We start from the raw sequence: 13,767 nt of genomic DNA on the forward strand, positions 1-13,767 counted from the left end.
TATTGGTATTACACAGATATGAAGAACTAGGTCATGGCCTACCAAATGGGTGTCAGAATGTATTGTGGTATATATATATATATACGTTGAAGGGAAATAAGAATTTAGGTCCTAATTTCAGTTCTGAAGACCGAAAGAATGTCATTTTTATCAAATTCATATTCGGGAAAGATACCAGAGAGATACCCGTGGATAGTCGCAGCTAAGTGCCCCTCCGATTTGCATAGGATAAAGTTCAACTGGACTTATAATGGAATACATTTAATACTGTAAACTATCTTCGCACTTGGGCGGTGTATATCCAGCATCGTCACCCTGCATGGATTGTGTTGAAAGAACTCCTTCTGTGTCTGACATCAGCATCTGGTGCCACATCGGTAATTAATTTACAGAAGATGTCCCAGAAACACCATCATGGTTGGAAGCTAACTGACACGAAGCTTTCATAGAAAATGGGTACTGGTAGTTAGTTCATTAGTGTTGCAAGTAAATGTACATTAGATAATGACATATTCTAGTGGACTTGACGTGATCAAACGACACCAAGCGACTTAGGACAATTGGCAATGGCAGGACATCAATATAATGTCATTGTCATTGCAAATTCATTAGTAATCGTGTATTCTAGTAAATTAGGTTAAATAAATTATTCATTGCATAGAGGACCGGTAAATTCATCTTAATAAATAAGTTATTAACCTTTCACATCGAAGTAAGTACTATTTAACCACGGTGGCGGTCCCGAAATGCTTTGGTCAGTTTATTTTAGAGGAAAACATGTGTATCATTAACAGAAAGAATATGCCCCTACCCGTTTGCCCTGCATTCTGCCACATACAAAACCCACAAGCAAAGTAAAAACATACAAGTGAGTGAGTGAGTGAGTTTGGTGTTACGCTGCAGCCAGCAATATTCCAGCTATATGGCGGCGGTCTGTAAATAATCGAGTCTGCACCAGACAATCCAGTGATCAACAGCATGAGCATCGATCTGCGCGGTTGGGAACCAATGACATTTATCAACCAAGCTAACGAGCCTGACCACCCGACCCCGTTAGTCGCCTTTTACGACAAGTATGGGTTACTGAATATCTGACATAGATTATTAATATGACACATTAGACATTGTATAAAACATAATGCCAATACGGCGTAGTGGTGTGGTAACAGTTACTTGACAACAATTACTTGACATGATCACTGCAAATATGTCCTGACGCCAGACAGACGCTAGGTAAAATTAGGAAAGTTCGAGAGTGAAAGAGGAAGGAGGTGGTGGAGAAACAGTACGTTTGGTTTCAGCTGCACTTACGGTAAGACAACGAACAAAACCGACACCAGTGGTAAATATCATGTGTTACTGCAAGGCCAGTTGACTGCCACGGTTTTGGCAAGCATTTTCCGGATTTAGGCAGAGTATGCACATCAGTTTGAACCTCCAAAACTGCAAACCAATACCGAGGTTAATCCTAATAAAAATACCCAAACTGGCATTATCTCCACCCTCACCAGACGAGCCATCAACCTCTCCTCCACCAGTCCTACAACAGAAATACAGCACCTCTGCCATGTTTTCACCAAGTTCAACCACTACCCGTCAAAGCTAGTCGATGAAATTATCAGCTCCACACTCCACCCAACAAGAAAACCGGCCTCCAACAAACCTGAACCAGCACCTATTCGTATCTCTCTCCCCTTCATAGGTAAGACCTCAACCCCATCAGCCGTCTCCTGAAGCGACAAGCAGGCATCGAAACCTACTTTACCAGATCTACGCCACTAAAACCCTACTGAAAGCTAATGGCAGGAACACCTCTAAACGACCTCAACTGTGACTGTGGCGAGGCCTACGTAGGCGAAACCTCCCGGCCCATAAATATCAGAATCAAAGAACACTTATCATCTGCCACTAAATCTGACAGAAAATCAGCAATATCAGACCACATCATCAACTGTCCCATTCAAAAACATAATTTGGGACAATGTAGAGATATTATCGAAAACAGACCAAGACTTCACCCAAAGAAAACATGCAGAAGCAGTTCAATTCCGGAGACACAAGCCCTCAATCAACAGAGACCAGGGATATCTCATCCCTTCTGCATACAATGAACTGATAAAAACAACAGATTAGAGCACTCCAGTTATCATTGCTAATTAATCTCATCAGCCATGTATATTTTGTTTCTGCCTCTAGGACCATTGGCTTCCTCCTATTGTCACTACATTATTACCACCGTGCCTTGTTGTTGTTGTTAATCCCCTTGATTCATACCTACATGTTGTTATTACTTAATCCCTGTTGATGTATACATGTATAAGTCTGTTCTGTGCTGTAGTACTTCACTCTTGCTTGACAACGGTATAAGAATCCATACCGAAACGTCGCATCATATATAATAAAAGAAGTAGTTATCCAAAAAGAATCTTACTTTCTTCCTAATAAATACATCAACAATAATAACTCCCATGAATAAGTCAACAATTAAAAGTTAAGGTACTTATTTAATCATTAAATAAATAACATGGTACAAAGAAATACAACAAACTTAGGCCACCAGTTGGTGTGGCCAAAGGAGTATTTTTATATTTGTGGCAACATTAACGCACAATAGAAATATACACGTTGGTTAACCTCTAAGCATAATCGTTGAAGTCAGTATCCTCAATCGTGACCAATAGACAGCTGTTCACACTTCCTTTGCTGACACGGTCGATAGTTCCAGGAATTAGCTGCTGTCAAGTTCATGACTATGTCTCGGACTTACATGGTCCAGATCGCCTAAGATTTGTCAACATTTGGAGTTGTAAACAAGATTCACTGTAATAAGATCCTTGGTCTGTTTGGACTATCTTGTTTGACCAGGCTTGCTGACTTGGGTGATGATATCGCAACCCTTTTGCGTGCATCGATGCTCATGAAGTCAATCACTGGATTGTCTGGTCCAGAATCAATAATTTACAGCCAGCTGTCATATAGCTGGAGAATTGGTGAATGCAATGATAAATAAAATATAAATAAACAAATGTAAAAAATGTTCAGATCGGCGTTAAATCCACTTCCCTCCATGAGTGACTAGTACAGTTAGTGTGTTGACGGCAATCTGTACTTATGTATCACACCATTAGACAGTCCTACGTACAGTTTTCCATCAGCATCAGTCGCAACACAACTCGGGCCAACAACGCCGTCACTTGAGGTCAAAACCTGTCCAGCAAACTGACCATCAGCTTTAACTTTGATTATGGCGTTTTGGGCGTGATCGGCAATAAACACGTCTCCTTGGGCGTTTGTAGCAACACCTCTGGGTGACTGTAGCGTCCCATCCCTTAGTGGAGGGAACAGAAACACTTCACACCCATCCTCGTCCAGACATATGACCTTGACCTTGCCTGCATCACTAACGATCACGAGACCATCGCGAGATTTGCACAAATATGACGGATCGTCGAAAAGTCGTTTAGTTTTGTTAATCACGCAAATAGCTGTCAAAAAGATTGAAGACGAGTCGTCCTCGTAGGACACAAAATAGAGTTTGGGTCCATCTTTATCTTTAAAGCACCCTACGAACAAATTAGGTTTCATGAAACACAAGCTGTTAAAGACGCAATTACACTCCAGCACTCGGACTAGTTTTATCTCTGGTGTTACGTTGAGGAATAGGATCGACCTGGTATCAGGGACGCTGACAGCCACCGTTTGGTCTCCAACGGAAGTTATCCCCCTTGGTGCATCCCCAATGAGCTTGGAACAGGAAGACAGCTTCATCCCATGGTGACAGAATGACCTTACTGTCTGATTCACGGCGTCGGTAACGACAATAATTATCTTGTCGTCGACGGTGATGAGGCACATGTCATGTATGGTATGTTTGCCACCTTTACCTTGTATAATCTTCTCGAGAACAGCCTTATCGCTCAGGTCGGACCTTGAATCCTCAGGCGGGTCGGAACGAGCTGAAGCCGGACCTTCCCGTTCACTTGTCAATGCACTGTCAATTTCAGGCAGATTTACGTTCGCTTCCGATAGGGATATTATTTCCTCTTCCGATGTCACTTGTATTGGCAGGGATGTGACTTTCATGTCTGTGTCACAAAGGTCTATTTCAGATTTGGATTTTAAAGCGTTTGATATCGACAGTAAATGTTCCTTGGACTGATGCATAAATTCAGCGGCGGAAGCAATCTTGTGTTTTAACTGTCTTTCATTGCTGTGGAATTTGGAGTCGATTTCAGCCATAAGTATAGCCTCTTTCTCCTTCAGAATTGCTCTCTGTCGATCAAATTCTCGACCAACGTAGTCCCTTCGCGAGTCTACGTGTTTCTTTAAATCAGCCAGCGCCTGTGACAATCTGGTTTCTTCCAAATATACCCTTTCCAGGTTGTGCTCGATCGCCGCCCGCTTACGAGTTAGGTTCTCCTCGATCAGGGCTCGACTATCCGCCACAGTGATAATGTCGTGACATGTACGGTGGTTGACAACCTGACAGGTATGACAGAGACTTACTCGACAGCTTGTACAGTACATCTCGATGGCTCGCCCATGCTCACTGCAGAGAAGGGTGCCTCTTCGGAGGTTGCCGGTGACATGTTCCCGAGCATCCACCACTTCGTGTTCATCCTGCTTCGTGTGGAGGTTAAGACACTGGCTACAGATCGCCATGTCGCACGTGTTACACCAGTGTCGAGCTCGAATCTGCCTTTCAGATAAACATCCCTGGCATTCTGTAAGAAAAACAAAACAAAACACATGTGAACATATTGAGGAGAAAAAACTTGAAAGAATGATAAATATATTGTTAGCGTTCATGAATGATGCCACTTAGAGACGTATCATTATCATACAATAATACTGGTACCGGAACGTAAAATGGAATTTTAACGTCAGAAAAAAAGTGGCGTCCTAATAAGAAACCACTTTCGTAGACGCAACATCAATTACAGGTTGTTCAGCTTGACCTGATCAAGTGAATACTAATGCATTGCAAGACCGTGTCACAACTGGTTGGGTCTATTACTGTGAAGGGGTGCGCCTTTGTCAGCAGATTGTCAACATGTCCGTACAGCCGAGACAAGGTCGATAGAAAAAAAATGATAATTGAACTGGGTGGAGAGAGTGATAGCGAGAGTGAATTGGATTCTGAAAGTAACTGACTTTACATCGTTAAGTTAGTAAACCAAACTAGATAGCATATGACTGTAAAAACAATTCATGTTTTAATTGAATTGTTTTTTCAGAAGTGTTGTTTTCCGGGACAAGTTCTGTAACGAATCCATGTATGCATGTTTCGCACGAACGCATTAATAACAACAGTCTCTGCTCCCCTATTTAATGAAGTTAACTCAACCAGCCGTTTGTGCCATTGACCTCTCGGGTCATGCATATGTAGAGTGGCTCAGGTCAAGCTGAACAACCTGTACAACGCTTAGACTTGAAATCAGGTCCAGTTCTAAATAGAACCGTTCTAAATATGTCCATTGGTTCTGCTTTCTGGTCGGCATGCGGGGTGTGGGTATATTCATAATATAAGGTCAAATAATTGTGGACGCCTTCAATAAAAAAAACCCAAATAGACACAACGTTTGCGCCTTACTCTGATATATGATACTTGATTTCAATGAATACTGACGTTTATATCCAAGAGCTGACGAGAGCTTCTGGTACCACGTTTCTGAGAAGGATGGTGACGCCTTGACAGGAGTCAGGTGATGAAGACAAGAGGGAACTCTACAAGGCTCTTTGATCAATGGGATGATAGTACACCGATCTGTTCTGAGAGAGTGTGCAAGTATCTGGTCCAGATCATACGTGCTCCACTTGTTGTCGACATAGGACGGAGAGAGAACGATGAGGAATGTATCCGATGTGTCAAGGAAAAACTGGCTATTTTCCCACTCGGTTTTGCCTGGATGGTAGTCCCGATAGTGGTTAACACACTTCATGCTGTAAGGTGCTGCCTCAAGGTGGTCAATTAGCTCCTCAACCCACTCCCTGTCTTCGTCCGCATACGATAAAAAGGCGTCGTATCGGAGAGCGTCACCCTGTGCCACCCCACTCGCCATGGTGACGCCGAACTGATCTGGATAAATGATATATTATGAGTTATGTTAATCATGACATGTTCCCAGTTCATGTGAGCTTTATAAAAACAGTTTTACTTGGTTTCCTATTTTTAGGAGAACAATATATCCCTACGATTAGACACCTATTCATAAGCTGATATTTCAGAACGTTGTGTTGGGCTGGGGGTACAGAATGTACCAAAGACTCGTATATAATGGCGTATTGAACTCGCGTACCGCCACAATGTGTCACGGTATCATGCTTCAGTTAGCCTGTCTCACAGTCCCTGAACCCAAATAATTATCCCTACAGCCTAGCCCTCCCTGCAATGCTAATTAAGGGACCGGCGTGCGTGCGTGCGTGCGTGCGCGTGCGTGCGTGTGTGTGTGTGTGTGTTGATATTAATGAAGAAGCATATGCAATGTGAATGTAAACTCTGAAGTCTATGTACAAAATCAATGCCTCTAAACACACACACACACACATCCCGAACCCATCCCACGCTTCTCCTAATTCATCACCCCCAAGCCATAAATTATGAACAGTCCCTAAATGAAGCAAGTCTAGACTTCCCCAGATATCTCTGGTCTCCCTGGGGCTCTTTTTCAATTTAAATGGGTTAATTTGTTGCAATCAAAACTACATACATTCAGGGACTAAGCGTTAAAAATTTAGTCTAAACTTCAGTCTGCGTTCCACTGTACGGTTTAGATACACTGGTGGTGAATTATTCAAACACAACAGGAATAATCAAGTAGCATAAACGATATAGGGTTCTTTATATTGTACGTGTGTTGGGTAAACTGATCACAGTATGGCAATAAACAGTTCATGACGTAAACAGTCAGTCACTAGTTATTCTTATCGCCCATACTGGACGTGTAGCGCGACGAACACTCCCTGATCATGTCTCGAGCTGCACGTTTAGTGACGACAGTGACCCAGATTTCGACATTTCGAATGACAACAAATGGTCCTATACAAGTGTTGCCAGGGGAGTGTACACTGTACTTTATTGATGAATACAAAATGTATATAACTGAAAGTATTGTTTAAAAAATACATACCGTTAAGACAGAACAATTCCTTAAGTATCAGTTAATGTAACCTCCCTCGAGCTTCCCGAGAACCAAGGCAGGGTCGCCTCAGAGGTCAGTACAGTCTGCGTTTGCGAGGCTCTAACCTCATTAATGTTTCAAACTATGAACACCTTTAAGGTGAAACTGCTTGTACTGCGCGCTACGCCTTCATTTGTTCCAGTGCATGGAGAGTCAGATGTGTATTTGATTGACGTCAGATTTTGTATATCCGATGGGTACAAACTGAAATATCATGCATTCCCATGAACCCAAAATAGAACCACATGGGCTGGTGGTCTGTTTTAAACACACAGTAACCCACCGTTGTGATGGTGTCAAGCTCCTCACAGGGATGATCATTCAGAAACGTCTCCACGTGTACATGAATAAATTTCGAATCGATGTACACTATATCAGTATCGTATACGTATTTGAATGTATGGGTTTGACTGGTTTCTTCCTAAGGCGCACCTGTTTGAAACCCTGCGCCCATTACTTAGTGATAACAAACTCTGCTAGTCACAATCGTACCATGCCAATAAATCTAGTGAGTTACTGAGTATAGTTTTACGCCGCTGTTACCAATATTCTAGCAATATCGCACCGGGGTGACAATCAATGGGGTTCGTACATTCTTCCCAGATGGGTAATCGAACCTAGACCTTCAGCGTGACGAGCTAACACTTCAACCACTAGCCCGCTTCCTATGTTGCAAATCCATTTCTATGGCTGACTGGGTTTAGTTTTACGCCGCTTTTAGCAATATTCCAGCAATATCACGGCGGGGGACACCAGAAATGGGCTTCACACATTGTGCCCATATGTGGAATCGAACCCGGGTCTTCGGCGTGACGAGCCAACGCTTTAACCACTAGGCTACCCCACCGCCCCCATTTCTGTGGAAGGTCTGCAGTGTCAGCGTTTTTCTGCCGGGCCAATTTCAAACTGAGGTTGCCATTTACGGGTAGCCGTCGTGCACAAAACTAATGTAAGCTGCGACAGTAAACGAATATACAGTGTCATGTATTTGTATTTAGAAATAGGCTATATTTTCGAGTGAACGTTTCCTATTTGAGATTGGCGATGTTACATGATTATATGAATGGGAGATATTATTGATTTATATGAATATATTATAGCTCGCAAGACAAAAATGTTTGTTAATCAGTATTGCTACCTAGAGTTTCATCAGCCGGAAGAAAATAACTAGGAGCATACTGCTTTTGTCGAGATGTAATAGTTAATGAATAATTTAATTTTGACACAGTGTCTCCGTGACCCTGGAGTTTGCGTTAACGGTTACTTTGGGGTAGCCTATTGGTGTAATTGTTCGCCCGAAGACTCGAGTTCGACTCCCAATATGGGCGCATCGTGTGGTGTACTCATCGTGATATATGTAAAGTGGCTTAAAACTTTTCTCAGTCATGCTCACGTTAACTGTTATATCCTCCCATGTCAAACACCCTGAGTTAGCAGTCAAACACCGCATTGAATGACAGATCCTAGTTCTAGCTAACTGACCAGGTCGTGCTCCTTAAACACGCGGCGCCACGCTCCAACCTCTGAATCATCAATCCGATCGGAAATCAGTGTGAAACCGGACGGTTGGGTCTTATTCATGTTATATGAAAGTACAACCAATGTATCGCAGATAGGAGAGCGTCTTTTGCAGTAGTGTTGAAAGGAATGAACATGTGTGTGTGTGTGCATGCTAAGACAGCACTCTGGTGTTTTGTGCTCAGTCTCTGTTGGACATTTATAGCTCCACTCAAATTGAAAATTAAGGAGCACCAGTGAGCTGCGAGATTCAAAACCTGAGGGAAATCTAGCCTTGCTCTATTTAGGGCCTTTGCATTACTGATATTTCTGGGTGAAAGGGAAAATAATGTGGTTCAGTGACTTCGAGATGAGACTGGTCCCCTACAAGCAGGTCATTAAGTTATTTATTACATATAGAAGAATAAAGATTACAAGGATATGGGTTATACTGTTCGTGGGTAAGGATAAGCGTATTGGGTGGTTGTTTTTCATCACTACAGGGCAATAATTACCACAAAACCTTTATCATTTGGAGTCGGAATGAAAGTTCAAGACAGGAGGAACATGGGAAACAGGGATAAAATTCCGACAGCTTTAGACATAGCCAGTCTTTGTTTCCTCCGTTTAATGCCAATCACCAGGCAGGGAAACAACAAATACCACATTTTAACACCGTTGGGATGATGCGTACATGATTCACACCGTCGATCTTTACACAAGACCACAAAGTTAGTCGTCAGAAAGGTAAGGTATGCGGTTTTCACTCGACCAAACATTTCAACAAAAGGAAATGCCTCAAATCGCTGCATTGTCAGGGAGTACCCTCCTGATACGGATGTTGTATGAATGGATGTTAGTGTAATAACGCAGCCGTGCCGTCAACCGGACCCATTAATTGTATAAAACTAAACCTTGAGTATGGTCACTTGTAAACTAAGTAAATCTGCCAAAAATGTCACAATAAGATCAATTTATTGGAACAAAATGTTCCGCAATCACCTCAGCCTTTGGAGCACAATCTAATTATATGTTCCATCCCTTGTGCGATTTACATAGCAATCCTCAAAACCATTGTTCAAAGAACTCCCGAGCCTTGGCCCCGTTTAACAAAGCTCTCGTAAGCCTAAGATTTCTTAACTTTTCTCGTAGCATTCGTACCTCCTGGGTCTAGATTTTCGAAGCTCTCTTAACCCTAAGATAGTCGTAAGTTAATGTTAATGTATGGCACTTACGACTATCTTAGCGCTAAGAGAGCTTCGAAAATCTAGGCCCAGTATTAACATTGACGTACGATAGTCGTAGCGCTACGAGAGCTTTGTGAATGTAGCACAGCAATGGCATGAGAGGAAGAATTTTATTAAATACAAAAGAATTGCTACAATGGTTCAGAATTATCTCAGACGATTAAATACTCTCAAGAAAGCACCATCTGTGAAGTAGACAATACGAATTGGAGGCTGATGAGCAAGGGGTGATTAAAGGTAGCTATCGATCGATAACAAAAGGCGGCAAACCTGAAGTAAACCAGTCAGGGGGTAGTTCACATTCTAACATGTAACACGATATATGCAGCCCCATTCTTGGTTGAAGACAAGCATGTTTGGCTTGGTTCTCGTAGAAGTTACAAGACAATATTCCTTCGGAAACAATGCCGAATATATCTTAGGCTATAGTACATCATTAACTGACTGTACAATATAGAGAGAGATGAACGTGAATAGATTGTTTTCGTAGCTGGTGTGAACGATCATCAGCTTAATGAAAAAGACAATCAACTATATGGCGAGGCTGCATTTCAATATTTAATCGTTCATTGTACAAAACCACCATTGCAGATGTGTTTTGGAAAGTGTTTAAACGTTTAATGTTTTATGCCGCACTCACCAATATCCCTTGATATAACGATGGTCTTAAATACTCGAGTCTTGATCATATACTTCGTGGACCGACGTGAGCATTGATCTACGTGAGGTGGGTTTCAATATCAGGTTTTATCTGGTTATGATTCTTTTGCATTGTCAGTGTTTTGCTCCACAAGTGTTTTCTTTCTCAGATATCCCAGCATATTATTACAATTACCCAAACTCCACTAAATTTACACTGTTGTTAACAAACCCAAATGTAATAATATTTAAGAATTTATCAATATTAATACATTGTGCCTTTTCTTGCAGGAATAATTGGATAAATGAAAAGAATTTTTTAAAATAAATTAAATAAATTAATAACTACACTGGGTATGGGTATATGTTCCATGAAGTTTTATATTGTATTAATGATGGACTGTACTATGGGCCCGTGGCCTTGTGAGTACTGAAATAAAGAATACTGACCAAGAGTGATGCTTTCACAGACAACTGATCCTGAATAGTGCCAGTACTGGATTCGAACCCATGAACTCTTACAGCGTGTGACGAGGCCGTGGATTCAGGGTCAGGGTGGTTTATTTCACAATTCGGCTTTCTAGATATATTCACAAAACATCAAAAGCAAATATCGCTCTTATATTCTGGTCATGTTATTCTTTCCAGTGCTTCTTATTTACAGATGAAGTTTAACTTTATGATATAATGATAAAAGAGAAGAGTTTGAACATAACGTCTTGATTCAACCCACCAGGCGTGAGTGAATTTAGTTTTACGCCGTTGTAGCAATATTCCAGCAATATTGGAAGGACGAGGGACACAAGAAATGGGCTTCACTCATTGTACCCATGTGGTACATCGAACCCGGGATCGTGAGCATGACTGGCGAACGTTTTAACCATTAGGCTACCCCCACCCACACAGAATTGAACACTTGCCCCAGTGCATCACAAGGAGTGTTTGTCCTGTGTGGGCACTGCTCGAGGGTTTTCTGTGGAATGTTCATGAAGAGGTCAGGAACCGTGCCCTCTTGTAAAGTCCTTTTGTAAAGGTACTACGTGGTTTAGAAGGCTGAAGTGCTTATGTGCATGGGTTGGTAGATAGACGCACTGGTTCGTTTTGTCTATACAACAATTCAACAATACCATTCGAACGAAGGTGTATATAATATTCGATACCGTTACTGGTCCTCATTATCGAAGTTCCAATCGATGTAATATCTTCTCCCTAATTGGGGACACGAATTGATTATTCAGTCATCCTTGAAAGGTATGAACTAACGCCAATTCTATGGTTAATAGAATAACATTACTCACACTAACCATATCGATAATAGAAAGCAAACAACAACCGTCACATCAAGTCGTGCGTGTGCTCATTATCTCCTGTGTGGGAAGAGGAGCCGCTGTGATCATACCCGCCTTCATGTCTTAATATATGTGACGAAGCATTGAAGTCATCTGACACTAATCATGAAAACATAACCCTGTAACACACTCAAACTCCACGACAACGTACTCATGGGCCATGAGATTATGGAATGCGGAAGTGAAATTTACAAATGCCTTTGCATTGAGTTGTGCCAAATATTCAGCAATGTCATGTGGTTAGGCAGAGAATTCCACTTTGTATTCTACCAACGTTTTTGAGTTTACAGTCTATAACTCTGAGAGCATGCAGCATGCGATCTGACAAATATTTTGGTGAAGAGAAAACGGGATAATATCTTAGAACCGCCCCTTGTTGTAGAGGTCGCCAGTGCAGAGATACTATTCGGTTCAGAATATATTTGTAGCATCTGCTGTTTAAGTTTCAATAACACTTGCTTTCGTCTGAGATATCTATCTGCCATTTTACAAATCTATAACTACAAAATAAATAAAATGGAGCCCAGAACAAGTCTATGCTCTATATACAAAATGAATACATTAAGATATGTTCCACACGGTGCCCAGAGCAATGTTTAATTAGTTAGAGAGTGAGGCAATAAAGACTTGTCCAATTATTCTAGACTTTAGTTGGACTCAGTTTTTAGTTTATTATCTTGGATCCGGGAGACCATGGGTCACGTGTACAGTCGCGTGTGAAACCGCCCTTCCGATGTCTTCCCGTGTACAGCCGCCTCACCGTTGTATTTCGTGTACTGCCACCCAGTCGGAGTAACTCTAACGTTTTCTGTCTTGATAACAAATATGAAAAATCTTCGCCATCCCTGTGGCTTTGACTCCGACGTCGATCCATGCATGGTACGACCCTGAACATGGGCGTCATGGAAAATCATGATTTTAAACTTCTTTGGAATAGGCCCATATACAGCCTCAGAAGAGTTCCATCCAACAAATCTGATCTTGTCCTCTTTGATTAAACAAATGAATTTATTTATATCATTGAATTTTCTGTCCCTTTTGACGACAATGTGACTGGCAAGATTCAATTAAATGTCTCCCTTGCATCCCAGGCACACTGTCGTGAGGCTCCCAATTCTTCTTGTTCCCCTTGGTTTGGTACCTCCTGATCTCTTAGTGCAGATCAGTAGAGTACCCGGGTTCTTCACTGGGAGCACAGCCCTTCTGGCAGGCTTGGTAATACAGAAGGCTGCAGTGTTGGGGAGCCTTCATATTCTCCGGAAAGTTCTTAGAGGGTTCGACTAGGCAGCGTTTCCTGGGAGAAGTTCCATTCGCTGTCTGGGCTGCGTATATAGAGGGGGCAAGGGCCCTGAGCTGACGGTAAGCCTTACCACCCTGATTCTACCAGGATGGCCCGAAATCTCTCTGCTGCATACTATTGTTAAGCTGTAAAACAGAATAATAATAATGGACATTTATAATGCGCCAGTATCCACGCACTTGCGCATGCTCATGGTACAACAATACAATTTGAAGAAAATATACAATAGATATTGTATGTTTGAAGAGTTATTACTAGATTAGACTTTCAAGCGAGATTTGAACATGTCGGAAAGATCTGTTGCCGAATGAACTGTTAACAGGGACTGTTAACAAGAGCTGGTTCTGGGAAGGATGAGTTCTGGTTGGGGTGTATTCTGTGATGAGATCCTAGAGACGAGCTATCGCAAGATTGTGTAAACACTTATAGAAAATGCAGAGAAGCTTAAAGTCAATTCGAGATGCAATAGAAAGTCAATGTAGGACTTTTCATGCGATCACATAGTCTGTTATGTGATCTGACTTGGATTTTAAAGAAACAATGCGAGCTGCTGT

At 41.8% G+C, this 13,767-nt stretch overlaps 1 protein-coding gene across 1 annotated transcript; it reads right to left on the reverse strand.

Annotated features, from left to right (window-relative positions):
• Positions 1-2,484: 2,484 nt before the first annotated feature.
• LOC124269492 lies at positions 2,485-7,230 on the reverse strand. Its single transcript, XM_046704507.1, has 3 exons — positions 7,131-7,230; positions 5,630-6,079; positions 2,485-4,724 (listed from the first exon to the last, which is right to left on the reverse strand). Exons 2-3 carry the CDS (start codon positions 6,060-6,062, stop codon positions 3,085-3,087), a joined length of 2,073 nt encoding a protein of 690 aa, XP_046560463.1. The 5' UTR covers positions 6,063-6,079; positions 7,131-7,230; the 3' UTR covers positions 2,485-3,084.
• Between the last annotated feature and the right edge of the window lie 6,537 nt (positions 7,231-13,767).

Source organism: Haliotis rubra, unplaced genomic scaffold (genome assembly GCF_003918875.1).
Source record: "Haliotis rubra isolate DU_JTF1 unplaced genomic scaffold, ASM391887v1 Scf145, whole genome shotgun sequence".
Taxonomy (NCBI): domain Eukaryota; kingdom Metazoa; phylum Mollusca; class Gastropoda; order Lepetellida; family Haliotidae; genus Haliotis; species Haliotis rubra.